At 39.2% G+C, this 24,462-nt stretch overlaps 1 protein-coding gene across 3 annotated transcripts; it reads left to right on the forward strand.

The window, feature by feature from the left end:
• The first annotated feature begins 448 nt into the window (after positions 1 to 448).
• Positions 449 to 24,222, forward strand: ZFX (zinc finger protein, X-linked). 3 transcript variants are annotated; one of them, XM_010571299.1, is made up of 8 exons: positions 449 to 2,071; positions 5,618 to 5,706; positions 6,157 to 6,723; positions 15,527 to 15,676; positions 15,873 to 16,016; positions 16,109 to 16,243; positions 18,788 to 18,928; positions 20,412 to 24,222. In XM_010571299.1, exons 2-8 carry the CDS (start codon positions 5,646 to 5,648, stop codon positions 21,596 to 21,598), a joined length of 2,385 nt encoding a protein of 794 aa, XP_010569601.1. In that variant the 5' UTR covers positions 449 to 2,071; positions 5,618 to 5,645; the 3' UTR covers positions 21,599 to 24,222. The 3 variants fall into 3 exon arrangements, with proteins under 3 accessions (XP_010569601.1, XP_010569602.1, XP_010569603.1); XM_010571301.1 differs by lacking the exons at positions 449 to 2,071; positions 5,618 to 5,706; positions 6,157 to 6,723 and adding an exon at positions 7,841 to 7,920; XM_010571300.1 differs by lacking the exons at positions 15,527 to 15,676; positions 15,873 to 16,016; positions 16,109 to 16,243.
• The last annotated feature ends 240 nt before the right edge of the window (positions 24,223 to 24,462 follow it).

Consider the following 24,462-nt stretch of genomic DNA (forward strand, 5'->3'; position numbering starts at 1 on the left):
CGGAGGGCGCCGGGCGCCATCTTGAATTAATCGCTCGCCAGAGCCCGTGCCTCCGCGCAGGCCGGGCCGGAGGGGGGAGCCCCTGGCCCCGCTCATCGCAGCTGCGGGCCGCAAGCTCCGAAGGAGGGAGAGCCCGTAGCCTCCCCACACCCCCTCCCCGCCGCTTCTCCCTCCTCCCCGCCTGCCAGCCAGCGAGTCGCAGGGGAGCTCGGCGCTTTCCGGCCCATGGCGGCTTCCTGTGCGGCCGTGCCAGGGCTGCCAGCCGTCGGCCCCCCCCACACACACACTCCTGCCACGGCCTCCTCTCCTCTCCTCTCCTCCCGGCCGGGAATTCGGGCGGCGGTGAGAGGTTCGTCCCCGGTCTCCTTCGCCCAGCCACCCCGCAGGGCAGCCGGCTGTGGAGGCGCGGAGCCCCCTCCCTCGCCTTGGTGCTGGGTTCTCCTCCCCTCTCCTGCAGAGGCCCCCCAGCTGAGTGGAAAGTAGTTTCAAAAGGGCACCCGGTACTGGTTATTTCCCTAATTTAGGTTTCGTTAAACAATTAGCTTGGGTGCCGCCCGGCTCGCAACATCCCCGTGAAATCTGGACAAAACCCGTTTCTTTAACCAGTTTTTGCAAATACCGAACTACAACAAAGAGGAAAAGACTTGAGATTTCTTACGAAATCGCAGTGGAAGCAGCAGTCCTGATTCTCCTGCCAAAACTGAGGGAGATGCATCAAGAAATAAACAACTAAATGATTACACCGTCACGTTTGTAACATCGTTTTTATTCTTCCATTTATTCACCTAGTAATAACGGGGGTTATTTCCAAGATAAGAATTGGATGCCATAGGAGTATAATTTTTTTCTACCTTTCATGTGTGTGTGATGGAGAGCTTGTGTGTACATCGCATTCCCCGTAAGTGGGTCACGTAGGGAGAGTTGTGACACTGCAGCAATAGTGTAGACTGAACCCACAGTCGTCTCATAACCACAGCGAAGCTTCGGGTAGCTCGGGGCTCTAACCCAATTGGGACATGCAAGGCATGCTGCAATTTTTAATGTGGTGTAGCAAGGCATGACGGGAACCTGGTTATGGTTGTACACTTAAGTTGTCTCAGCATAGGTAGGGGCCAGGGCTTGGAATTCTTGCCGTTTATGCCTTGATTTTTCTGGGAAGGGTCAGAGTTTTGCTGCGTGGGTATTTGGTTTATGCCCTTACTGCAAATAAGCAGAAGTACTGTTCTTTCGTTAGGAGCAGGCAGAGGACTGTCTTACATATTTCTTTTTCATAAAGATGGCTTTTCTGAAGTTTCTCCTTTTTCTCTTTTTCCTATTTTCCCTTTCTTTGATGAGAACAGACGAACTGACAGTTTCTGTGCATATTAAAGCTCTTCCTTCTAAGGAACTCTATTTTTAAAGTTGTTCTGTCTTTAAAGCGTGACAGCTCGTCTATTTCTTTTTATTTCATCTTGATTACCTTGCAAGGCCTATTGAGTCAAGGATTTGTAATGTGGCAAGACTAGTGCGCTCTCTGCGTTGCTTCTCTTGACCGACGGTACTCAAGATCAGCTTTACAGAAAATACCCATTTTTATTTTGGGAGGTTATTTTGTTGCTAATAGCTTAATACCATTTCTTCCATTAATATATCATTTTCTATCTGTCCTTCTGCTTGAAAATACTGCCTTGACTTTCATAAAACCAAAACCAGCCAAGTCTCTGAATAAACAGGTTAAAGTCAATTTGTAAGAACTAACTTTACACGTGGAATTAGGTGTATTTTAGAGTTGTATTAACTCTCAATCCATGTGAAGCTGGCACAGACCCAAGCCAAGTGGAAGACGTAGATGTTTAGCTCTTTTCAGAGGTATAAAACCTGGTTTTAGGTGCCTAGGCCTTTTCTGTCGTAGTGGTAGAAGGGCAGTTCCCGAATTACTGAGATTTGAATAAAGAGCCACGTAGATTTGGGTGTTGAGAAGGAGTAAGTGTAGGGACATGGCTGGGCACCTGCTTCTCCTTGACAGTTTAGGTTCCCAGACTTGAACTGAAAATTGATTCTGTCTGCTTCGGTGCCAGAACCTGCTCCCGAGGTAAGTGTTGGCTGGAATATTTTACAAAAAAAAAGGAGAGAAGTCTCTACCCTTCTTGAAATCTTGCAGGAAAATGAACTACTGGAATTGCTTCTTAGCCTTGTGGTACCACAGAGCTTAGGGAGCTTGCCAGGGAATTTGAAGGTGTTCGGTGCGGTGCTCCCAACAAGAAGCTCTGGTATTTCTCGTGTTGCAGAACAGTGCCTTCATCACGGAGCCGCCGGTTGGTACAGAACCATGTGGCATACCTTCCTTTGTGTGGCTGAATCTTGGGCCCCTGTGCTGGCCTACTGCTTAGAAGAGGAGCAAGCGGGAAGAAACACAGTATTTTCACATCTACTGGTTAGAATGCTCAAACCCTGAAATGATTTCAGGAAATTTTTAGGGTTGGTTTTGTTTTGTTTTTTTTTTTTTCCCCATCCACTGACAGATGCCTGGATGCCTTTTTGGACTGCAGATTTTGATTTAGGCACCTTTATAATTTTAAACAGTTCAGTTAAATCCTGTCTTAAATGCCTGCATCTTATTCTGGTCCTCTTTCTGCAGCAACTTTCTGTGGAGGTGGGGTCTGTGCCCTCGTGGAGCACTTCTAAAGTCTTCCTGGTCCTGCACAGGGGTAGGAATTTGTGTACGTGAATTTGTTGGCTGGGTCCGGGTGCAAAAGCGTGTTATGGGAAACCTTATCTAGAAAGAAACTCATTCGGTGAAAGGGTTGGGGTTTTTTTCTTCTTCTTTGGAACAAGTACCAAAGCATAAATCTGTGGCTTTTTTAAGACTCAGTCTTGAAAACCCATGTGCCCTGGAAACTTCTTCAGTTTGTGTAGAACCTGAGCCTTTGTTTTGCAGATAGTATGCCCCTGTAGGTGAAACGACCTTGCTGATACACAAGAGGCCACGCTGTTACACAGAGCATGCATTTGAAGGTCTGCTGGGCTGTCACTGCTGGTGGAAGTGTCTTTTTGAAACTGCACTGTCGTGAACACCACTGAGACTCATAGGTTTTAGCGTCTGTTACCTGGAATCTGGGCAGCAGTGAGAGGAGCAGTGAAGAGATGGCGTCAGCGGGTGTGTTTTGGAAGACAAGAAGTAGTGGCGGCAGCCTCCGGGTCGCGTGGGTGAAGAGGATAGACGGAAGGACGATGGAGACCCTCGCTCATAGAGACAGTGAGGAATTTGGGGAGAGGATAGGATAGAGAAAGTACATGCATGAATCATAAGAGGTAGGAATTTGTGGTGGCGTGATGGTTGAGTGATGAAAGCAGGAAGTGGAGAAAACGAATGCCAGTTCTTCCAGTAGCTAGTGGTGAACTGACACTTCAAGCTGGCTGGGTCCCAGCCGATCAGAGGCTAATATGTATGATAATACAATCCTCAAAAGCACAGGCAGAAACAGCATCTTGACTTTTCCCAGATAGCTGGACAGCGAGTGCTATCTTCTTAGGTTTGCGTTGCCAGAGGAGAGAGGCAGTTTATTTCTGCCAACGCTTAATCCCCCCTGCCTCCTCCAGAAAAAAAAATAAAAAAAATCTGTGAATTGCTGATACAGTCTTTGCTACAAATTGATGAGTAGCATGGTTTTGTGTGAACGATGGGAGTGTGCTGTAGTTGTAAGCTGGAGAGATGAAATGAGCGGGTGAGGAGGTGAGGAACGTAGTATGGGTACAGGCACACAAGAAGTTGGAGAAGAAGCAACAGAAAAGAAGAAGCTAAACTGTGGAGACAACACAGAAAAGATGGCAAGATGAATAGGAAAGACATTTGTAATAGACTGGCTAGGTATGTACTGAACAGATGGAAGTAAACCAACTTGGGTATGAGTAATTCTTGCTTAAATGGCTATGAAACCTTGTTGTTCTGTTCTTGTTTCTGTGGCATGGCCGGAGTTGATTGCTGTCACTCAAGCTGTGTCTTGTATCTGAGGCTGAGAAATGCTTTTCTTCTGCTCTCGATTCTGAAAAAAGTATCTGTGTGAAGAGCTGTTCTGTTAATAGTGGGTGCTTCTGACAGAAATACTTGACAGTCAGAATAATTGTGAGGTGATTTATGTCCAGCTGGACACTACAATGATTTGTTAGCGCAGCTGTCTTTAAAATATAGGGGCCTTCCGACTGAACATCACACAAATACGGGACCCCTTAGGAAAACTTATTAGACTGCTGCTGCTTTTCCTCCTTCTGGCTGTATTTCTCCCTCAACCTGTAAAAATACATTTTCTGATATATAAATCAGGTGGTTAGCTGCAAAGATTTGAGAAAAGTTGGGCTAGAAAAATGGTGAATTCTAGAAAATGCTTGCTACAGATTATGGTTGTAGGTTTGTGTTTTGGAGTGGTGGTTAAATTTTTTCTTTTGTATAGCAGTTTCCCCCATGAAGACTTAATTAATGTAAATGTTAGTTGACGTAATTCGGAAAGGTTATGATTCTTACGGAAACCTTGGGCAGAATCTTAATGTTTTCTCCAGGTCTTTTGTGAAAGTATCACAGGAATGGAGAGATTTCTGCCTGTTACTGTGAAAGATGTTTGGAGGAAGGAGAATCGCATCTTCCATTTGTACAGAAACACGAGCAGAAACATATAGCAACACTCTGTTGCCTCTTGCTGGTTCTGCATTTAGGAAACTAGTTGGATTAAGTGCAAGGGAGTAGTACAAGTTTATGTTAGATCACATTTTACCCAACTAGGTTTGCCTGATCCTAATTATAATGCACATATGTAAGCAGCAAAATTTAGATTGCCGTTTCAGGTTTTAGTAAGTATTTTAACTTTGTGATCTTGTTTGGTTATTTTGTTAAGAAGATTGACGTCTTAAGTTGTTATTATGCATTGAAGAAATGTTGACATTCTGTGCAAAGAAATTTGGTAGAGTATGACATTTGGTAATTTTTGAGAACTGGTGATATTTTTTAATACAAAAGCAAATCTGTACTTTGTCTCGGGGCAGGATTTTTTAAAATATTCATGCATCTGAGGTTTGAAAACATACGATGTTATGTTCTGGAAGCAGTTTCAATTCCTGAAGTGACATAAGAGTCACTTCCTCCTGACTGCCCAAGTATGAACACAGGGGGCATCAAAAGCAGCATGCGTTTCAGATTACTGGCTGTCTACCTTTAACTTAGCTTAGAGCTTTATTGATTTGACAACACTGTATTCCCCACCATCCAAAAAAGACTCGAGTGTGAACTTGTCTAGGCTTTGCCTTCATTTTTTTTTTCTTTGTAAGATTATAAGGACATCATGTTTTCATATCCCTTTATCAGCTGCTTCCGTGTTTGTGGAGCTGTGGGGTTTTGAGAAATGGACCGGGAGTGTTTGGGCTCACACTGCTTTTACTCAGACCCTGGGTGTTAGGTGGTTCTAGAGTAGTATTTCTGGAATCCCAAACAGAGGTACCCTGAGTGAAATCTGGTCCATCTCAAAGTCAAGAGGTGTTAACTTCCTGCTAACTTCCATGCACCCAAAATTTCTGCTTTTCAGTGCACAGGCAGAGACAACCTTCATGGCCTAATACAAGTTAAATAACCTTTCTTCTTTACCTTCTACAGACACTGTGACTGATGAGAGTTAAAGGCCATGGATGAAGATGGGCTTGAATTGCAGCCACATGAGCCAAATGCATTTTTTGATCCAACAGGTCTGTCAGGAGGTAGTATGTAGATAAGAGTGTTTGCATTAGATGCAACTGACTGTCATTTATTTTGTCTTTGCTTAAAAGTGGTGTGCTGCATCATTGCTTTTGTATAGAGTAGTTGCTTTCGATTTTTGTTTGTTTTTATTACTCAGAGCAATATGAATGAGCTACTGTTCTGTCAAGTAATAGTTGTTTGAATGTTGGGGGAGAGTCTAAAAATTGGTAATCTTTTCCAGGAGAGAAAATGTTGTTCATCTTAGTTATGTTAGCATCTACGGAGGACTTGCTCCCCGTATATCTGCCTATCTTTATTGCTCATAGGCTGTTAACGCCTGTTTTACTAAATTGCAGCATAGTGTAAAAGTTGAAGTAAAATAGAAGTCATTTCAATTATTAACCACCTCATCTGAGTTAGTTTTACAATTTAACTGCTGTTACAATTATGTTTTTCAGGAGCTGATGCAGCACATATGGATGGAGATCAGATTGTTGTGGAAGTACAGGAAACAGTGTTTGTTTCAGATGTAGTCGACTCAGATATAACCGTGCATAATTTTGTTCCTGATGATCCAGATTCTGTAGTAATCCAAGATGTCATTGAGGATGTTGTTATCGAGGATGTTCAGTGCCCAGATATCATGGAGGAGCCAGACGTATCTGAAACTGTCATTATTCCTGAACAAGTGCTGGACACAGATGTAGCCGAAGAGGTTTCTTTGGCTCATTGCACCGTCCCAGATGACGTTTTAGCTTCTGACATAACAGCAGAAGCAATGTCTATACCAGAACATGTACTGACAAGTGAGTCAATGCATGTACCTGAAGTTGGACATGTAGAACATGTAGTTCATGATAATGTTGAAGAAGCAGATATTGTCACTGATACTCTGGGAACAGATGTTGTTTCTGAGGAAGTCTTGGTGGCAGACTGTGCATCAGAGGCAGTCATCGATGCCAATGGAATCCCTGTGGAACATCAAGATGAAAAGGGCAACTGTGAAGATTACCTTATGATTTCCTGTAAGTGTCTGAGTAAAGCCATCAAAATTCTTATGATACAGGCTTGGGTGGTGTTTGAAATATCTGAGGGAGGGCTTACGACAGTACCAAAACCAGATTTTCTGTATTATTTAATGTAACGCAGATCACACATATGTACTCAAATGGGGGTATTTTTAGGAACATGTACCAGCTAAAAATTCTGGTGAAGCTAATGGAGAGAAATACTGGCAAATGCATGTCTGATTATAAATTATTTCTGTAGCATTTTATAGCATATGAACAAAGAGTAAGAATTCCAGTAAACTAATGCCATATACTTGGTGAGAACAGAATGAAGAGAAATGTGACCTTGTTTGAAAATGCATGTATGTGCAGGTTATTAAGATTACTGCCAAGACATGAAGAAAACAAAATTATTTCATGGAAAAGGAAAAATACCCACCCCCACCCCCAATTTTTCGGAAGTCCAAACAACAATTTGTTATCCTTGTCTTGTTTTTTGCTCAGCCCCCACCCTTTCCACCCCATTTACAATTAGATACAGGCGACAGTGTGGTTTTCTTTGCTGTTGGGATGTGTTTTCTTCTCTTGATGAAGCAAAGGACAGAGGTATGCTGCCAACAGAAAGAGTAGCTATTGCTGCTGGTAGCTGAGAAGCAACTGTGAATATCTTAATCTCCCTTAGGAACAGTGGCACAATCCATTTGAATCCTGTTTCAAAAGACTTAAAAGTAAAGGGTGGAGAAAAACAAAGCATATCATCAATACTTTTTCTATTGAGGATATCCATTTGTGTGAACTAGAGCTTGCTCTAAGTATGTTACTTAATATAATGATTGCTCAATGCAGCACCTAGGAACTTCAGAGTGTCGACCGACTGTCGTAGAAATAGAAAAGCTGTGTTAGGCTGGTTTGTTTAATTGCCATTTCAGGCACTTCAATTTTGTCCAGCATTAAATGACTCTATTGATGAGGTATACTTCATGCTCTGCTTCAGTTACCTTTTTTTTCCCTTTTCTTTTTTTCTTTTTTTTTTTTTTTTTTTTTACCTTTGGACACTTTTTTGAAATGTATAATAACTTGTTTTAATTTTATATTCTGTACTTATGGATTTTAATGTTGCTTCTCCTTACCTAGGATCACTGCATTTCTTAATTTATCATCTCTTGAGTTCCTTGAGTAACCTTGTGCAGCCATGTTTTGAGTTTATATGAGGTACAGTTAATTCTCTATTATCTGGGAAAACAATGAAATGGGATAATGCAAAATATGGATAACAGAAAATATTGTAAAATTAAGCTGCAAGATCATACTGAGGTGAAATAGGCCAGGGATGCTGCTCTCTGAAATAGTATTTATCCAAACTAATAAAAATGCAGTCTGTACAGTATGGTACAGATAAAACTTTCTGATTCTGGACCTGAGTTAGATCACATGAAAGCAGCTCAAATGTTTCTGCACCTGCAGCATAGTTAGGCAACAAAGTGGACAACCCACCTACAGGTAATTGAGGCCTGACTGTGTCAAGACTCTGGTGGTGATCCTTACCTGTTTCTTATCCCTGACTGTAGCTCTTAAGATGCGGTTGCTCCTGTCTGTCTGCTCACCCTTCCCCTGCGGGTTGTCATTCTGCAGCATGAGCAGCAGAGTGAGGCCTCTGGGGCTGCTGTCGCAGGAACACTTTGCAAACTGTGTCTGTGTAAATTCACGTGAGAGGGGTGGGTGGATACGTGTCCCATTCAACCATTGCCAGTGGCTGAATGAGGACAGAATGCCTTGGTGGGTGCCATATTGCATGATCCCTAAAATACCCACCCAGGTAGGAAGTCGTCTTAGATGTACCAGTCGTCAGTGGGTGGTAACTGGCAGAAAACAAAGGAATTTAATTGTTTGGTTTTGCTGGGACATTCTCCTTTTTCAGTCATCTATTTCTGCAGTTTCATACTTTATTTAACATTAAATGCCTCTTGAGAGTCTTGCAATATACTTTGTTTAGATTCAGAATCTTAAAAAAGCCAGCATTTAAAACAATCGTTATGCTACAAAACACGCATCCTTTCTGTTTGTCTTTAAAACGTTAAGTATGTTCTACAGTTCATTTTAAAGGGAAGTTCCCTATTACCACCTACTGTGTTTAAAGCCTGTATAACAAGTTCTTCTGGTTGTGAAGTCAGAGTCTAGTGCTTTTCCTTCAAGTAAAGACTATCTTGCCAAATAGTCTCTTCGTTGTATTGAAAACATTATTTGAATTAATTTCCTTTTTTTTTTTTTTTGCCTTGGCTGTATATGTGTTTATTGATCTGTTTGACTGTCTCAGTGCTTTAGTTGAACTTAGTATTAGTTGGTTTTTAAAAGGTAGTAACATCAGCCTAGTTTCTGATTTTTTTTCATCCTAACCTGTAAATTTGAGCTTGATTCTGGCAAACTTCCCTGAACTGCTGGGGCAGATGTTGGAATGTAATTTTGTCTGCCATTAGAGTAGCCAAATGTAGCTGCTTCCCAGATCTGGGAGCTAGACCGTGTTCTTCAGGATGCTTTTGCCTGTCTTCTTTTAGCTAATCACTTGCAAAGCAGGGGGTGACACTTTGTGTTCTTTCTGTCGTAGGTTTCTCAGTCAGTATTCTTCAATGGAAGTTATTGGCAAAATCTTTTTGCTGTCTTCCTCCTATCTTGTGGCTCTCTTTAAGCATTTCCATTTTTGTTCCTAATGAACTGAGTCTACATAGATTTTCTTAAAATAAGATAATTTTCTTAGCTTTATCCTGAAAATACCTGTTTTGAAATGACTAATCTATGTGTACTTTTTTTAATGTTGTGCTTTTAGCTTCTTTCCTCGTTTCAAACTGGTTTGTCTTTTCAAAGAGTACAGTCCCTGTGGGTTTCATTCTGTGACTTTGCTTCAATAAGCTCAGTATTTTAATATTTCTTTTCCCATTTAGATTTAATTTAGCTTCTGCATTGATACGCCTTTGCTTTTTTCATTTCCAAGATAATGTTTCTTGGCACAGCTTATATTATCACTTAACTTTTGATGTACTCACCTTTTTTCTTGGATACTTTGCCTTTGCCTTCAAGCTTTATTTTTGGTCCATGGTAGATTCGGGGCATTTACAGCAGAGCAGAATCAGATATTCATTCAACAAAGAATGCAAACTGCTACTAGTTAGTAGCTTGAAAAGGATTCAAGAAGGTTTGATAAATCAGTTTTTCTTTCATGTACGCCATAACAAGCCAGTTCATGAGTTTGGTCAGGAACGGATAAATTGTGTGTTGGCTCACACTGGTACTAATTATTTGGTAGCAACTTTTAAGGCTTGGAAAATCATTTCTCCATAAGTTAAATAATAATGGTGAGATTAGCTAGTGTTTGTCAAAACAACAACAAAAAACCCCCTGTGTTTACTAACCAAGGCAAGTAGTGCCTTATACCTGGCCATAAGATAGAAATGAAGATTTTTGCTTGTCTGATTTTACTCAGCTTGGCAAAGTAAGATATGTCCTCTGGCGTGAACCAGTTCCATAAGACAAAAAGTTGTATTCCAATATAGTCATATTTAATTGCAGTAAAAATGGTGAGGCACAAAGGAGGTTTGACAAGGGGAGTCTGGAGGGAGTGAAGGGTAGCCTCACAAAGTTTAAGCTTCAGTTTTAGGAAGTTACACAGTGTTTGCAAATACAGGGGCTATGTTATGTCCATCCATACCCTTACTTTGCTCTGAGTTAGATGTGTCTTTTTTTTGTTGTATCTCAATTTACACTTTTCATTACAGGAGTCAGAACCCAGGGTACTGAAAGAGAGAGAATAATGACTGCATAAATAAATACCTACCTCTTTTGCCCCGGAGGTTCTTAAAGATGCAGGGAATCACGTTTTTCTTTCTGTGAGATGGAACTTGCCGCCGTGCTTCTGCCTGACCACCGGAATGCACCAACAGTTGTTGCAGCCGAGGCTGCTCAGGAGGTCACCATGAGAGGTGACGGAGATGACAGTTCCCTCGGGCTGAGTGATGCCTCGGAGCTTAGTCTGATTTGCATGGTGGGGAGAGCAGGATGAGAAGGACAAGTGTTAGATACCAGTTTGGAGCTCAGGAAGTTCTCCTCTGCTAGATTGCTGCCCTGAGGGGAGCTTCAGATGCATAGGGTATACTGTTGCTCCTGTGTAATGGCAATGGCATTAAAACCAAAATAGAACAGATTTCTGTTTTGTCACAGGTTAGAAAACCTGCTTTGCCATTTAAGAAATGACAGTAAAAATAACTTCTTCAGTGGACTAGGAATTCTCTGCTATAAAGTGAAGTACAAGTAAAATGTTTCTATCACAGATAACTGAACAAAGCCTGTCTGGGGAATACAGCATGCTTTTAATCTATTTTAGAGAAAACAGAATAGTTAGGAGTGGCCTTTTTCATTAAGGATGGTTAAATAGGGTTGTTTATTTTGTAAGCAGGCAAGTATCCCATGATACGCATTTTTTTAGCAGCAAAGAGAATCATTTGGGAACATAAAGGCTGACAAAGTAGATGATTCTCGTCTAATTGCTCCATAGACAGATTTCAAGATCTGTTAAACTGGTGCAGAGACAGACTTTTTCTTAGAATGTTTGTAAGAATTGTTTTGGTGTATTATTTAGCAATGAGCAGTGTGTACTTGAAAAAGATGGAAGGTTTCTTAGTGCTTGAGTGAATTTTATCTTTTACAATCCCTTTATTTTCCTCATTAATCCCATATAGACGAGAAATGGTAGGAAGGAATAAAAGTAAAAGCTTATGGAAACCATTAAAAAAATAAAGACAGTTACAGATATTTGCATTTTTCTAGTTAGGAGTAAAAGACTGCAAGGCTACAAAGTCTGCATCTGCTGATCCAGTAAATACTGGATATAACAAAATAAAACCAACTTCTTGGGGAAAGTGTATGTGTCATGGTTAAACAAAAGAGATACCATTTAAGCAAATGCAGTATGCAGGATCTTGGGCTAGCATTTATGCTACTATATGGGGAAACTGGCTTCAGCTGGGTTTTAAATATTGTTTTTATTATCAATACACAGGAGCTCGTTTCTGTCCCCAAAATGCCATTGGATATATTTTAATAGGAGGGTAAAGATATAGGAGATAATTATTCATTGGACATTATAGTTTATGACATTATATGATTTTTTTTATTAGATGTAATGTTTTTCTAGGAGACCAGTGCTGTCATCGTGATAGAACACATATTAAACAATCAGTCTGTTGTTAATGTTGCCTGCATCTTTTATTTCTTTGTTTTACTCTCTATTCCTTTTTTTAATCTGTTGCTCTCCTTTTGTTGTTTCCCTGTGATAACTAGATGGGCTTTGAATATGCCACGTCTTTCATGTTGTGTGACACCTTTCTCATCTGTTTGTGCTTTTAATAAAAATTCAAGCATTATCTTTGTATGGAAGCAATTATTGCAACATTGGAGAAGCGCATAGGTTTTTTGGTTGTTTCTTGCAGCTCATAGTATGCAAAAAGCAGTCTGCTCTAATCGGTGAAGTCTGTGAAGAATGTCAGGAAACTAACCATAGAATGCATTCTTGCAATTTATGTAAAATAATGTTGTGTCTAATAATTTCTCCTTTTTTCTTTTTTTTTTTTTAACTTAGAGAATTAGTCTGAATCTACTTGCTTACTGAAAGAAAGCTACCAGCTAGTAGAAAGAAAAAAAAAATCATACATTTAAGGGTTTTAGTGTTCAGTTAATATGTAATTAAATGAAGGCACAAGGAACGACAGCATTTTTTCTAGCATGTGACTTCTGATGAGTGTAGTAACTGCCCAGCATCTCTACTGGAAAGGAAGTGGTCTCTTATAAGCTTAACTAATACTTTTAAGTCCTTTGGGGTTGGGGGTTTTTTTGTAATTTCAAAGAGGAACAGTGTGAGAGAAGATCAGTCATGCACGGTATTTGTGGGATCCCTTGATGGGCTGTGAATTCAAATGAAAAATTCAAACATCATCAGAGTTCCAACTTCAAACATTGATCAGTCAAGTATTTATGAATATAATTTTCTCTGATTGTGAGACTGAGATATGTGGAGAATGCAGAAACATAGGGAAAGTGTTAAATAGAAATCAAATTTCATAAATGCTGCCAGAGCATCAATGAATCAAGTGTAGATAAATGCTTATGTAGCCATAGGACAAAATACCATGGAAATGGTACTTTGTGTGATAGATACCCATTCTCTTTCATCTTGTTTGTCTCTTCTGATTTTTATCTTTTTTTCAACCTTTTTCTTTCCACCCTACTTTTCCTGTTACCTGTTTGCTACTATACTGCAAATGCTATTACTTTTCAAGGCCTTCAGGGACTTTAGTTTTTCAAGTATTACCATCTATCAATAGTGAAATTTTTTCCTTTTGGTTGAGAAAAGTTGGCCTAATATCCCTCCACGTCAGTTTCCTTACACTTTCATGGCACTGTCAAAAAAATATTTAAACCAGTTGTTACATTTTTAAAATATTGTTGAATATAGAGGGAAATCAGGGATAAACAAACAAACTCTAAACGGTGGAATGATTTTTTTTAATCATGTTGTTTAAAAGATGACTTTGAACCTTGGAGAACTTATTTCGAAGAGTAAATGGAGAATATTTTTAAGATCTAGGATTCTTCTGTTGTGTGAATGTTATCAATGGATACTTCCATATATGTATGGAAGTAAAAAACTCTGTTTTGGTTAAAAGAAACCAGCCTGTTTCACATGGTGCATGTAGGTTTGTTTTCTCTCTGATTGCTTCAGACATAATTTTCCTTCCTTGAGTATGTTCCAGCATCAGTTGAGCTTGGTGGCAGACTTCCCCCTTTGGCTTCAGCGGTGTAAAATTGGTCTACGCTGATTTGAAAGCCTTCCAAGTACACGTGCGTGACACTGGAAACAGCCAAGTTAAAGGAGAACAACTACATAAATCTAGTGTAGGAACGAAAGCAAGGGTTTTTTTGTTAGAGTTCCAGTGACGTTTGGTGTTTCATGCATATGCCAAAGAATTTATGAAAGTCTGCTCAATAACTGAATATACGTGCTGTGGAGCTACGTTGTTAACATGATTCAAAAGAACATCTTAAGGTTTTTACTTTTGAAATGCTTTGGGGTTTCAGCTACAGGATGTTATGTTGTCCCGTGACACGAAGTCATTTTTTATACATCTTACTGCTTGAAGTATTCTGTGTGGTGGCCATTGATCATGAACGTGGCATAAGACTATTTAATGTTCTTCTGCTGCTTTTTTGGTGAGGAGGGAGATAGACTAATTTATTTTAGTGCTTCATAATTTAATGTTATTCATTTTTTTGTGTGAATAACATTGCCTGATTGAGAAACTGTACTTAAATACAGTTGTGTTTGATACATGAGGCAGAACACGTGCTAGTTTATCTAATTTAAAGGCTAATTTATTGACTTCATGGCAGGAAAATATAGTCATGACATTTTGAGCTTTTTTCTTTTTTTTTAAGTCTTAAATGAAATGGAAGAGTTGCAGTTACTGAGTAGTAAAGCTACGATTTAGTTATGAGGGTAGTTTAATGAGTGCCAGTAAAATGAGCATACTTCATTAAGTATTTTGTATGTGCTAGGCATGGTAGTTAAAAATTCTACAACATTTATGGGACGGTTCTTACACTTCCTTTAGTATAACTTTCATGTCGTCTTGTCATGAATTGAAGTTATGCATGGCTCTGAGGGAGCCATATTAGCCTCCAAAAGTGACTTTATGAACAATAAAGACACAAATTACAAAAGTATGCCGTCATGTTAGGAATTCTTAAATAATCTCAACCCTCAAACTTCTGGGGCTTCTGAAGTTGGGAGATTCTCTGAAGGTCTTGAGATGCTGGCTTTGATTTTTGTGAACGCATATTTAGTATTTTTTTCTTGAAAACCCATGCTGGGTAAAGTAGATGGTGTGTGTGTTTGCGTGCCTGTGTAGAGTATGTCTTAAGAATCAGAAATGTGTTCCTCATAAAGCTGGCTGTTAGCCATGTTTATGTGGGAGGCCTCGGAAGTTACGGCAATTGAAACTGAAGCGTGGTGTCGGTACAGTTCTGAAAGCAAGAGAACAAAATTTGAGATGATAGTAAGGAGAGTATATAGGGCTACAGCATAAAATCCAGTGCAAGTCCCTTGCAGTAAGGGCACCATGAACAATCAGTTGAATAGGTTCACTGGTGCTGTGGCATCAGGACAGCACTTTGACACTGTGCTTGATCCCTTGGCTATTGAGTGGATGAGAAAAGTGGAGGGTTTTCTTCCTGTAGTTTTCATTTAGGTTTCCTCTCTAGTTAGCTGAAGAAGCATCAATAACACCGCTTTGCAAGGAACCACGTCTGACTGGCAGCAGTAGTACCACTTGCATTAGAGGCAGGGTTGAGCAACAGATAATGCTTTTGAAAAAAAACAGTTAATGCGTTATTAGTTGTGAGGGAGAAAGCAATTAAAACTGAGAATAAGTGAAACTATGCCACAGAGTAAGTACTAACGTGCAGTTTCTTCCTACCACCATCTTGCTGCAGATCACTGTTTCCCTATTAGCATTGCCTGGTGTGGTGTTCATGCTTCTAGTCATATCACTGCAGCACTTTTGCACTTCCCCCTTAAGTAGAAGATACGGCTTGAATTTATTTTGGTGTTTATTGTCATTGTTTTCAAGGATATGAAAAAAATATTTATGGGTATGTTCTTTATCACAACTTTTTAATTTTAAACTGCTTCCAAATTTGAGTAATAAAGTAATAAAGTCTTTCATGTATGTCTGTCTGTATATGACTGGGTAATTGTAATAACTTGTTTTTGTAGTGGATGATGCTGGTAAGATAGAACACGAAGGTTCTGCTGAAATTACCATGGAAGCAGAGTCAGAAAGTGGCTCTTGTAAAGTGGATGGCATTTGTCCAGAAGTCATCAAGGTCTATATATTCAAAGCAGATCCTGGAGAAGATGACTTAGGTAAAATATGCTCATTTTAGAATACTCCAACCTGACATTTGAAATTTTGTATAATTAGAGGCTGTGGTTTCTCTCAAGTCATCTGTAAAGAGCTGTGGGTCTGATGTTAAAAGAGTGACAACTCAATTTTCTGCAGTTTAGCGCAGAATTTGAACAAAGCGTATTTAAAATATTTTGTTCTGGTCTTCCTAATTAGGGGGCACAGTAGACATTGTGGAGAGTGAGCCAGAGAATGACCACGCAGTTGGACTACTTGATCAAAATAGCAGTATTCGTATTCCAAGGGAGAAAATGGTTTACATGACTGTAAATGATTCTCAGCATGAAGATGAAGACTTAAGTAAGTAGGTGGCTTTCATTTGGGAACAGGGATTTTCACTTTCAGCAGTGCAGTGTTCCTATTAATTTTTTCTTGACTTCTTTTTCTCTTAGATGTTGCAGAAATAGCTGATGAGGTTTACATGGAAGTGATTGTAGGAGAGGAGGATGCAGCAGTGGCCCATGAACAGCAAATTGATGACACTGAAATTAAAACTTTCATGCCCATAGCTTGGGCAGCAGCTTATGGTAGGTAATACTCAATTCTTCCTGGTGACACTGTCTATAGCAAAATGTCAGGGATTGTTTTTTGGAGGGTAGTGGAGTATTTGTGCTTTTGTATTTGTTGTTAAAGTTTTAGTTTAAGAATGGTTTCTTGGCATAATGAGCCTTAAAAAGAGAAGAAGAGAGAAGCTGTAAGGCAGGCTTCTTACTCCTATTTTAGCAGGCATTTTCCTTCATATTTTCATGATGTAGAAGGGGAAGTACACGAGCTTTCAGCTGAAAAATTGCATCTCGTGTACATCTGTCCTTCACAGTTTTAGGACACAGTTAAGAGCTGGCTTGGGAATAGAACTGAATATTTGGGGGGGTGGGGTGCAGGAAGGAAGGAAGCAGATGGGAATATGTAAGATTCAGTGTAACAGTGAAAAGCAACACTGACCTCTAGCTTGATTTAAGTGCTTTCTAGAAGGAACATATAAATATATGATTTCACTAATGGAAATAATTAATTGATTAACAAAAAAGAAGCTGGAGGGAGACATCTTAAAATTATAGCAGAACCTTGAGAATATTTCCAGCATGCAGAACCATTTTTCTTGATCATTAGTATCTGAGCACCAACTGGTGCACAAACTGATATCCACAACTTACATAAACTGGTAGACCAAAATCTCATCTTAGAAATGTTTCCATATTGTCCCTTTCTCCTTCTAAATGAAGCAGAAGAAATAGTGGTGTAGAGGACAGAAATTAGGTTATATGTCTGCATGATGTTGATTGTGGTGATGGTGCCAGCAGGCAAATGGTGGGGAAGTGCTGAGAATGCATTGGGGGCTAGAATCATGGATGTAACTCAAGGGAGGGCAAGATTTCAGGGAGCAGTGTGTGTTAAAAGTTGTTTAGGAGATGGATGGCAGTGCACCCAGAGCCTTATCTTTGGCCATATACTGGTGAGCACAGTTTCAGTGGAGAGGGAGGGACAGAAGCCAGGTTGACTGGGAATTAAAAGTGAAATTAAGTTCACTTGAAACAACAGTTGTAGACTGAATGAACATTCAGTGATTTTGGAGAAGGAGGAGAAAGTGGAGCAGAGTGTGTTAAGAACAGAGAGACAGAATTGAAAGGAGAATTTGAGGATGTGGGAAACAGTGGAGTGATTGCATTGTCAGCAGTAAGCAACCTAGCATGCAAGGTGAGAAGTGGGGGTAAAGGGAAGAAATAATGAAGCATGCAGGCATGAAAATTGCAGAAGTTTGTTATCTGCGCTTCTCGGAACTCTTCTCCACTGAAAGAGGGTTAAGAGCTGATAACAGTGGCATCTTAAAATGTTAAATTTGGTTTGCTGCTGTACTGTAGCAAAGCCCAGTCCCACTGTGCTTTATATTACAGCAAATTTTTGCAATTTTATTCTAGTATTAGAAAATGTTTGAGGCCTGGTTTGTGTTTTACTCTAGAAGGAGTCATCATGCACCTGTTGCAAACTGTACTTCCTACATGTAAGATGTGAAATGGGTTTTTGCTTTCAACGTTTGTCACTTACCACATTTGCTCTTCAACACTTGAGCTAGCAAATACATCAGAATCTTCAGGCTCCGCACATTCCTGTTCCTGGCTCTGAGTCTTCTTACATTAACCACGAATATTCATTCTCGGCACTCTACAAAGGGAAGAGCTATTGAGCATCTTGCACTTTCTTCCACTTCAGTCTTCCTGTCTTATTTGTGTGCTTTGCTTTCACTAGGAACTGTTGCCTTCTATTGATCAAGTAACTACTTAACCACAAAATTTGTTATTAAAATTTACTTGTGCCCTTAAATCACCAAGGTTAAACTGATTGCCAATAAATACCTTCCCGAATATATAGATATATTTACTTGAAATTTTCATGTTTGTTTTATATCCAGTAATACCGTTTCTGTATTAAACAGGAAGCTCTGTGAGGCAAAGATTGTTCTCTTCTTTCTATTTTACAATACTGAGCATGCTCTTTGTTGCCAGTAGAAAGAATGTGTAAGTGTTAAAGCATCAGGTGTGCAGCTAGTAAGAAGTGTACTTTGTGTGCAAGTTTATGGGCTGTTCAGAACTATTCTTTGATTGCAGTTCCAGTTCTGAAACTCGGTGTGTGAGAAACTTCAGTCAGGTGAATTCAGATGCCCAGAAGTGAATGGGAGCTCACACATGAATTTATTTCAGGACTGAGAAGAAAATCGGGCACAGTAAATGTTGTGACATGCTATTGTTTACTGATGTTAAGCATTTGGGGCATAATTAGCAACAAAAACTGCAGTTAAAGGAGAACTCTTTGCAAAATGGAAAACCATTAATTCCTGTAAATTGTGTACTCCTGTAAAATTAGGTTAACAAAGCCAATGCTTCCAGGTTCATAATGCCAAACATAATTCGTAATTTACACACGGAGAAGTTTTGCAGCTCATCCTGTACATTATTATGGTTTGATTAAATGTCTAGATAATAGTTTATCATTTCTTTTATTACCATTGTAGAGTTTGTTGCTCGAATAATCTGTAGAGTGATGACGGTAGGTAACTTTTTAACTTATCTTGTTAGGTAATAACAACGATGGCATTGAAAGTCGGAATGGCACTGCAAGTGCTCTTTTGCACATAGATGAGTCAGCTGGACTTGGGAGACTGGCTAAGCAAAAACCAAAGAAAAAAAGGAGACCTGAGTCCAGGCAGTATCAAACAGGTGAGTGAGTATCTGCTGGCTGGCTGTACTCTCATTCCTCTAGGCACTTAACCATGAACAGATGTACTTTGCTGATAGCATGTGCAATGTCTTGTAAAAAACAGTGATTATTTTGGGAATTATTTTCTTGTCAACACTTCTACATCATAAATGAGTGCATATTTTACTTTAAATTTAAATACATAGTTGGTTTGGATTGTGGGGGTTGTTTTAAAGGAAACCGTCTCTGACACAGAAGAAAATCAGTATCATAGTAAAAGGTTAAAAACTTACATACTTAACTTGCCACACCATTTTTAATATTTAATGTAACTTTTTTAAAGGTGATGTTAGATAAACAGTGTTCTGCAATAGTGCTTTTTAAAACCCCTTTTTGTCTTTATTGAAATGTATTGAACAATAAATTTCATTGTATCTGCTCAATAAGTAACTGGAAAATCTGCACATTTACACTACCAAATGTAATATATACTTCTATACCCTTTTCTGTTTTAATTGTGAAATAAATTGCCTTGAAGTTCACACCAATGTTCTTACTTGCATCTCTAAGAACAGATGTACTGCTTTGGCATTGTTTGGTTTCTGCTGCTGCTGTGTTATGGTCTGAATGATCTATTTGGTCTGATAAATTTGAAAAAGCACACAACTCTTTTCTTTAGTAGCTTTGCCTTAAATGATACTAAAAGTTTCTTGCCAAATTGTGACTTAACTGTAGGAGTTCTGGTTTGTCTAGCACTGAATCAGTAAACCAGGCAAAATTTAATCTTAAAGTTTGCTTTTTCTATTTCCAGCTACCTAGTCAGTTCTCCTTCTAAAACATTTTTGGAAAAGAGAGCTTTTTAGCATGCCTAGACAAATTCAGGGTAAACAAATCAGCCTGATGGATGAGTCCAAATAAGTTCCAAAGCTTTGAGGTGTGTCCGTATGTGAAATGTGTTCTCGCTGATTCCTGCTTGATACCTCTTCAGATAGTAACTGTGACAGATGGCACAAGAAGGAGGTGTTAGTTTGGGGACATGTGAATGGGAGTCAGCGGTAGGTGATTAAACTGCCAGATTAAACTTTATCTACAGATGCGTGGAAAGTCAAAGAAGATCGTGTGCTACGCTTACTATGTGATACTCAGTTTAACAAGTTGGCTGCTGTTCTTTGCCCCAGCGTCGGTTTCTGCGTGTATTTAACGTGTGAACTCGGTCAGAGTTCTTCAAAGTAGAATTATTTGAGGTGAAGAACAGCCGGGTGATGCTTTGGTTGTCTCCATCAAAAAACAGTATTTCCTTTCTCCTGATAATAAAAATGAATGAAAGTAGTAATTCCCTCAATTTCTTCTACCTAGCCCAGTAACAAGCTTGCTTGTTATATAGTAAAGTGTGTGTATAATCTTATTTAACAATTCATCTTATTGTTAAGGTTGAAATAGGACATTTATGGAAGTGTAATATCGTCGTATAATATTAATGAAGGGATTTTTGTTGTTTTTCAGCAATAATCATTGGCCCTGATGGTCATCCGTTGACAGTCTACCCCTGCATGATTTGTGGAAAGAAATTTAAATCTAGAGGTTTCTTGAAAAGGCACATGAAAAACCACCCAGAGCACCTTCTTACTAAGAAGAAATACAGATGCACAGACTGTGATTACACTACGAATAAAAAAATAAGTTTACATAACCACTTGGAGAGTCATAAGCTGACCAACAAAACAGAAAAGCTTATTGAGTGCGATGAGTGTGGGAAAAGCTTCTCTCATGCAGGAACTTTATTTACTCACAAGATGGTGCACAGGGACAAAGGAGTTAATAAAATGCACAAGTGCAAATTCTGCGACTATGAGACAGCAGAACAAGGATTACTGAATCATCACCTCTTAGCTGTCCACAGCAAGAACTTTCCTCATATTTGCGTGGAGTGTGGCAAAGGATTTCGCCATCCGTCAGAGCTCAAGAAGCACATGCGAATCCACACTGGTGAAAAACCGTACCAGTGCCAATATTGTGAATACCGATCTGCCGACTCTTCTAACTTGAAAACTCATGTAAAGACTAAACACAGTAAGGAAACGCCATTCAAGTGCGATATTTGTTTCCAGACTTTTTCAGATACCAAAGAGCTACAGCAGCATACGCTTATGCATCAAGAAAGTAAAACACATCAGTGTTTGCATTGTGACCATAAGAGCTCAAACTCGAGTGATCTGAAACGACACATAATTTCAGTCCACACAAAAGACTATCCTCATAAGTGTGATATGTGTGATAAAGGCTTTCACAGGCCTTCGGAACTGAAAAAACACGTGGCGGCTCACAAGGGTAAAAAATTGCACCAATGCAGACATTGTGACTTTAAGATTGCAGATCCGTTCATTCTGAGTCGCCACATACTCTCAGTTCACACAAAGGATCTTCCATTCAGGTGCAAGAGATGTAGAAAGGGCTTTAGGCAACAAAACGAGCTGAAAAAGCACATGAAAACACACAGTGGCAGGAAAGTTTATCAGTGTGAGTACTGTGAGTATAGCACTACAGACGCCTCAGGCTTCAAACGGCATGTTATTTCCATTCATACAAAAGACTACCCTCACCGTTGTGAGTATTGCAAGAAAGGTTTCCGAAGGCCTTCAGAGAAGAACCAGCACATTATGCGGCATCATAAAGATGTTGGGCTGCCTTAAAGTCTCTTTCACAGACTTATGGCTGGAATTAGAAAGGAATTTTGCCTTTCAGGCAGTTAGCTTATTTTAAAGCCAATCACCTGCGATCACACACAAAAAAACAACAAAAAAACATACTGTGCATTTGATTTGTTGCTGTATAAAAATAGGATTATTGCTTCTAGTTGACTTTTATACTTTTTGTTCAATAGCGTGTTCTGAATTCTATTCAGTTTGTTTAATAAATGAAGAAAAGATGGCAACAATAAAGTTGCATTTAATAAAGTAAACCCTGTCTCTTACTGAATTTTTCAACCGTAATAGTTTATTTAAGTATATTTATCTTACTGACCTCGTTGATACTCACAGTGTCCATGTTAATGCAGTTTTGTCGTGAATTTTAAAAATAGGAAATTTCTCTTGATTAAAATTGTCAGGGGTGTGTATAAAATGGGGAATTGTGATGTTGAAGATAAAGTCACTAGGGCCCACCTGATTGTCTTGTTTTGACTATACAGACTTTGTGGCAGGTTAACTATTTTCCATTTGAGGAGTTACACATCTAACTTTATTGCGGAAAGCTATTCTGCATTTCAATTCAGGTTTCAGAGAGAAGAATATTTAAAAAACTGGTTTGGGGCATTTGTTACCTTTCTTTGGCGAATTTAAAAGTATGCTCAAACATGTTTATTGTTCTGTGCTTCTTTGTCTTTGAAAGGTTTTGCGTGTTACAAATGAGTTGGTTTTTTTTTCAATTTACAGCTGTCTTAATGTTGGAAACGTAAAATACTGTTGTTCCATTTGCAGAGTTAATAGATCACAACTGTCTGTATGTGCCGGTAAAAGTATCTCAAACTTAATGCTTTTATGTATATTGGTATTTCTTTGAAAGAACAGTTTCTGGTTCAAGTCACATTTTTATTGTGAGTTGTTTTAGAATAAAATTTAAGACCAAGAGGTGCCTCCATTTTGGAAACGGAGATATTTACAGTGAGGGCTTCAGAGGGGGATGGAGTGGAGCAGATGCGTTCATAAGGAGTAGAGATGTTCTAATGTAGATATCCTCAATAAGAAAAGTAACTTAGGATAGAACTGTTTCTAAACTGAATGTTTTTCCTGAGCCATTAGCAGCTGCATTAAGCTGCTGTTTATTAATTAGTGCAGTATCCAGAATTAACCTAGTTCTTTTAATCTGTTTATAAACAGCTGGGAGAACATTACAATTATTATATGCAATTTTGCCACCTGAAGACTATTATAAAATAGCGCCATAGCATTTGCTAATTACAGCATAAATGTACCAAGCACGAAGTCATGTACCTTAACAACAACTGTGGAGCAAAAAACCCAAACCATTTAATTACATGCCAGATTTTAGGACCCGGCCCTGCTCCCCTTGCTCAAATTCCCACCAAAGCCGCTGGTCGACGATGGATTGCAGAATTCCGACCTGGCTGCCTGCCGGATTAGGATAGATTTGTAACCAGCAATTCGCTAGCGGAAAGGGTTCAGAGCCTGGCCCAGTGTTGACTCTTGTTTCTAGGCAGGTAAAGTTAGGAATGATTTCAGGTTTGGGGTGATAAAGGGACAAAGGTTTCCTTTCAGATGTGCATCTGCTAAGCCTTTTGTATTTTGTTTTGTTACTGAGCCCCGCTCCTACTTCTCAGCCCTCCTGTTCCACTGTAAGCCGAAATACTTGTGTTTAGTTTGCAGTTCAGGAGAGTCGAATGCCATGTCACTACCTTTATTGTATAATGTTTTTTTCTTTTGATGCCTGCGTGACGGTGCCCCCAGACTTGTCCGACGTGCTCTTGTATAATATTGCTACTAACCGGCCGTGAACCTTTAGTGTGTAATACCCAGATGTGCTGCACTGTGCCTTCGTTGAAATCCCCGGTGAAGTCAGTGGATTTTCTACATGGCCGTAGCTCTGTCTGTTGCCTACTGATTGCCAAATCAGACGCAGTAAAACCCAGTAGAGATTTTCCATTTGCGTCTCGCAGAGTGCCCTCCTGTGACTTTCCCCCCCCCCCCCTTACGTTCAGGAGTTTTCTAACTGGAAACCTGAAAAGTGTACAAAATCTGCGTAAATTCCCATAGCATTGCCGAGGATTTTAGCCATTTTGAACTTTATTTTTTTAAATAAGCTGAAAGACAAAGAACACAATTTTACACATTTGCTTTCTCTTACGTAGCCTGGAATCATACACACTTTTTTTTTTTAAAGCACAATGTTGGAACTTTTTTTTTTTTTTTTTAATAATTAAGGGTTTGGTCAAGTGGATTTTGTAAAATGTATTTGTCTGTATAAAGAGAAAATGAAATTATAGTTATTGTTAATGTACTGACATTAGTTACAGGTTAGTTTTAATTCTTAAATAATTTGCTTAGCAAATGCTATAAAATGGATGTTTCAGTTTAATGTTTAAAAAAGGTACAGATTTTTACAAGGACATAATATAAATTATTGTTCTGTAGAAAATACCCTGTTAAATATTGTATACGTCCTTCCCTCTGTACACTTTGTAAAAAAGACAAAAGAAAAAAACAAAATACATAGAATCATATAGGGATGTGTGACATTATTGTAATTGTGTACTTGATAATAACGTGAAAAAATAAAATTCAAAATATTTTCCTGTTAATGAACGTTTAGTCTATTTGATGCCAGTACTGGGATCAGGTGTTGTTCTGAGGGACACGGTCATCTGCAGCTCTGGTGCTTATTTTTCTGCTCCCCGCTTTGCAGCTCATTTTGTGTAGTACTGGGGCACGGGGGATTCAATCCCTCATTGGGTTGAAAAGTACCTTTACGAGAAAGTCCGCAAAAGTGAAAGGCAGGGACGGCGGGTCTTCGAAATCCATTTTAATGCCTGTTTTTCTAT

The sequence above is a fragment of the Haliaeetus leucocephalus genome, unplaced genomic scaffold, assembly GCF_000737465.1.
Source record: "Haliaeetus leucocephalus isolate CR32 unplaced genomic scaffold, Haliaeetus_leucocephalus-4.0 Scaffold317, whole genome shotgun sequence".
In the NCBI taxonomy this organism is placed as follows: domain Eukaryota; kingdom Metazoa; phylum Chordata; class Aves; order Accipitriformes; family Accipitridae; genus Haliaeetus; species Haliaeetus leucocephalus.